The sequence below is a fragment of the Mangifera indica genome, chromosome 5, assembly GCF_011075055.1.
Source record: "Mangifera indica cultivar Alphonso chromosome 5, CATAS_Mindica_2.1, whole genome shotgun sequence".
NCBI classification, from domain to species: Eukaryota; Viridiplantae; Streptophyta; class Magnoliopsida; order Sapindales; family Anacardiaceae; genus Mangifera; species Mangifera indica.
In genome coordinates this window covers 820,860-824,827 of record NC_058141.1, presented here as the reverse complement: position 1 = coordinate 824,827, position 3,968 = coordinate 820,860, and the positions used below count along the sequence as shown (strand labels likewise).

Sequence of the window (3,968 nt, the reverse complement as noted above, 5' to 3'; positions counted from 1 at the left end):
TGATGTAAATAACATTTTCTCTTAAAATTAATCAAAAACCTGGCTTAAATTTTCAAAAAAATTATTAGATATACCTGTGATTACAATTCTTCCGGCCTTTATAACTAAATTCTGAAAAAATTAGAGAGTGTGTGGAATCAATAAAGTAAATAAACACACACAAAAAATAAAGAGAATGGACACATGATTTATTCTAGTTCACCCAATACAAGATTATTTCTAGCAAAGTCAATATTATTTCAATATCTCATCATTTCTTTCATTATAATCAATGAATTTATTATGAATTGCTATAGAATAATATTATGTGTACCCACTTTGAGTACATAAATATATACATATTTATATGTGTCAGCACATGATTGATATTAGTTTATCTTTAATTCAAAATCATCTAATCATATGATGACACATATAAGTGTATACATATAGTTTTATTGATTGCTATATCACTTATACAAGATAATAATGTCTCTGTGTACTAGGATTTTTATCCCTAAAACAAATTTCATAAGTCAAACACTACTAGGATTCCTATTACAAAAAGAAAAATCATGAAACGGCTCCTCCTGGGTTAAAGGCCAAGCAACTTATGGGTTTAGAGGCATTGCCCTCTCCAGACTGCCTGCTCTTTGGGGATTGGGGATGCACCTAGTGATCGAGTAATGCCTTATAAATGAAGTGAACATCAATTCCAACAAATTCTTTGACAAAATTTTGAACTATTCTAATATATGCAGCTGTATACCATTTTATGTTTATTCATAGTAAACTTCTGATCCAACATCCTCGATAAAATGCTCAATATCAGAGTAAAAAATTTTTATAATTGTCTTCCTAAGTTCACACTTTTTGTTATCATATAATAGGTTGCACTACTCAACCTTTATAATTTTTAGAAGAGTAAAAAGTTTTTGCACTACTCACTAAAAAGCAGGGTTATCTGCCGATAACTAAACAATAAAACTATAAATTAGATTGTATGTTATCATATAATTAGATGATTTTAATTTAAATATAAAATAATATCAATTCATATAAAGTCACATTATTTAGGTATCTAATTATATAGCACACATAACATTGCTCATAACTGAAAAGCTAACCTTACACACTAATCAATCCAAAAATCAATACGGTCTGTTTCAACTGTGTTATTACAAGAAGAAGAATGTATGTATTTATGCATCGATTTCTTCGTCTGAAGAAACAAAGGGCTTTGGAGGGATCTCCAAGCTCTGCAAGTCACCTTCAAGCATTTGTAACACAATTGGCATGGAAGGCCTCATTGCTGGATTCCACTGAATGCACCAGAGTCCCACGATTGCAAGCTTCTTGGCAATTTCTCCATCTCTATCTACCTCAATTTCTAAACCCAGCTCGTTTCCTTGGCTCACTTTGTTATATATCCACTCAGGGAAGCAAATTTGGCTTTGATTTTCAATTGAAATATCAATATTCTTTCGGCATCCAACCATCTCTAATAACACCATCCCATAGCTGAAAATGTCAGACTTATAAGAAACCTCACCAAAGTTCCTGGAGAAGAGCTCAGGGGCAATATAACCAGTAGTTCCCCTGGCTGCTGTCATTGATACGACACTTTGTTCCTTTGAGCATAGCTTGGCCAACCCAAAATCAGAAATCTTTGGCTGAAAATTATGGTCAAGTAATATATTGTGAGGCTTGATGTCGAAATGAAGAATCCTTTGGTTGCATCCTTGGTGCAAATATTCGATTCCTCGTGCAATACCGATTGCTATCTCTTGCAACTTCTCCCAACTCAATTGACGTTGAGTTGAATTTTTTATGCTTGAGAATATGAATTTCTCAAGTGATCCACTGGGCATGAACTCATAAATAAGAGCACGCCGAGTCCCTTCTGAATAAAATCCAAGAAGACGAACAATGTTAAAATGGTGAATCCTACCAATCGTAGCAACTTCATTGATAAATTCTTCACCATGTCCCATTGAATGTTGTAACATTTTAACAGCAACTGGGATTCCATTGGCGAGTTTTCCTCTGAAGACAGTTCCATACCCTCCTTGGCCTAGTCTGTGCCTGAATTTGCCAGTTATTTTCTTCAGGTCACGGTAAGTATATCTTGTCGGGTTGAGGATCTTGTAGTCTTGCAGGAACTTCTCTATTTTCAGCTGAGTTTCTTTTTCCATTTCGGAATTCCTGGATTTGTAAATAACAAGTATTACCAATGTAAAGAAGACAATGCCTCCAACACTTGTGGCGGTAGACACCTCAGTTTTAACTAGATGACCATGACCATGACCATCTGCGTGAGCAAAGAAGACTTCATAACCAGGTTGAGCAAATAAGATAAACTACAGTGGCATATCCATTGATAGTGGTCAAGATTAAATAAAAGTAAAGCATAAAAGGTTAATAAAAAATAATAAAATCTAAAAATAATAAGCATAAAATTTTAAATGTTACATTAATATTTTCTCTGTATATAAGCCAATAAATTTTCAAACCCAAAGAGAGTTAGTTGACCACTCTTAACCCTTTTTGAGTCCGTCTCTCATCAATTATAGTCGCATCCTTATTGAACTGAAAATAAAAATTTTTCAAAAATATAAAATGTCCAATAGTATTTAAAGGTAACTGATAGAATTTTATCAAAATTGGAATTGCAACAGAACACCTTTTCATAGATTTTAGAGCTTTGATACCACTTGTTGGAATATCAAAAATGTGGTGTTGAGTCTATTTTATCTCAAAAGTTAGCTCAAAAGTTGAAACTTTCCCTCGCAAATATATACCCACACCCAAATTAATTCCTAGACGACTCTATGAGTCAACTAAACTTCTAAGCATTGTAGAAAACATAATAAAATCATGAAGCAATTCAAAATTACTTTCCGAAAGCTGAAGGGTGAGTTACCTTTGTGCTTGATACAGACTGTTGAATTGCTTGTTGAGTCGAAGCCACAATATTTCCCTGATATTTCGCAGTGGTAGCACCCATCAAGGACTTCCCATTCTATGAATATCTTTTCAGTTTGATTGTACAGATACCAAAAATAAGACGAAATATTAACACTCTTGTAACTGTGGCAAACTGCGGGCGTCTGGTAGGCCATTTCGGCATCTGAAAAGGCCGTCAATGCATAAACAAAATTTCCCCCATCACTCTTGCAATCAAATGGACCCACAAAAGAATAGTCCCACCTAATATTCATTTCGCATATCAACAAAGCAGTGCTCATAGAGAATTTACTATAAAGGAAGGAGAATTTGGAGCTTGTGAGGTTAAGAGAGACAAGACTTTGTATTGGGCAAGTGGTGTCATTCATAGCCTTAATGACAATGCTTCCGTTCCAATAAGAAATATATTCCACAAAGTAACCGCTTGAGAAAGGAAGATGCAACATTGTCTTCCCATTTGAGCATGACATTTCAAACCCTTCAAGGCCACAAGAGACTGGTTGAGTCTTGAGCCTGAAGGGAAATCTGATTTCTGGGCCGTTTTCACTGCACTTTGTTGGCTGACAGAATTGATATGGATTTTGATCATTGTTTACAACTGATGTGTTTTTGGCTATTGATGAGTAAGGTAAGAGAAGGGAGACGATGATGAAGGACACCAGAGACATTTAGAGAAACAGAGAGAAAAACCAGAGTTGGAAAGTATAGTTTCAAATTATCTTCAAGACAAAAGCTACAATATATGAGTGGCTGTTTTGGAATTTGACTTTATGACAAAGACTTGAAAATTTGACCTTAAGCTCCCATTTAGTGTTTGTCATTAAAATTCAGGGATATTATCAACATTTCCATCTCTTAAAAGGGTATTATTGAAATTCAATATTTCTTTCAAAATCAAGAGTAATTTGCCACAAATCACATTATTTTAGAAATCTGATTTCTTCTACTTATCAAGTGTAAACCTCAATTATAACTGGCTGTTATTGGGACCAGTTTGTCGATTCTCGCGGTGGCTGCTGCGG

The 3,968-nt window shown here is 34.5% G+C and overlaps 1 protein-coding gene across 1 annotated transcript; it reads right to left on the bottom strand.

The window, feature by feature from the left end:
- Positions 1 to 1,051: 1,051 nt before the first annotated feature.
- On the bottom strand, positions 1,052 to 3,652 carry LOC123217027 (rust resistance kinase Lr10-like). The gene is made up of 2 exons (XM_044637764.1): positions 2,903 to 3,652; positions 1,052 to 2,290 (listed from the first exon to the last, which is right to left on the bottom strand). Exons 1-2 carry the CDS (start codon positions 3,612 to 3,614, stop codon positions 1,182 to 1,184), a joined length of 1,821 nt encoding a protein of 606 aa, XP_044493699.1. The 5' UTR covers positions 3,615 to 3,652; the 3' UTR covers positions 1,052 to 1,181.
- Between the last annotated feature and the right edge of the window lie 316 nt (positions 3,653 to 3,968).

Excerpts from the sequence above, each read along its gene's own strand:
- LOC123217027 (XM_044637764.1), bottom strand. The coding sequence starts at position 3,614 with ATGTCTCTGGTGTCCTTCATCATCGTCTCCCTTCTCTTACCTTACTCA. Across the intron at positions 2,291-2,902 it reads AGTCTGTATCAAGCACAAAG|ATGGTCATGGTCATGGTCAT; the intron begins GTAACTCACCCT and ends TTGCTCACGCAG.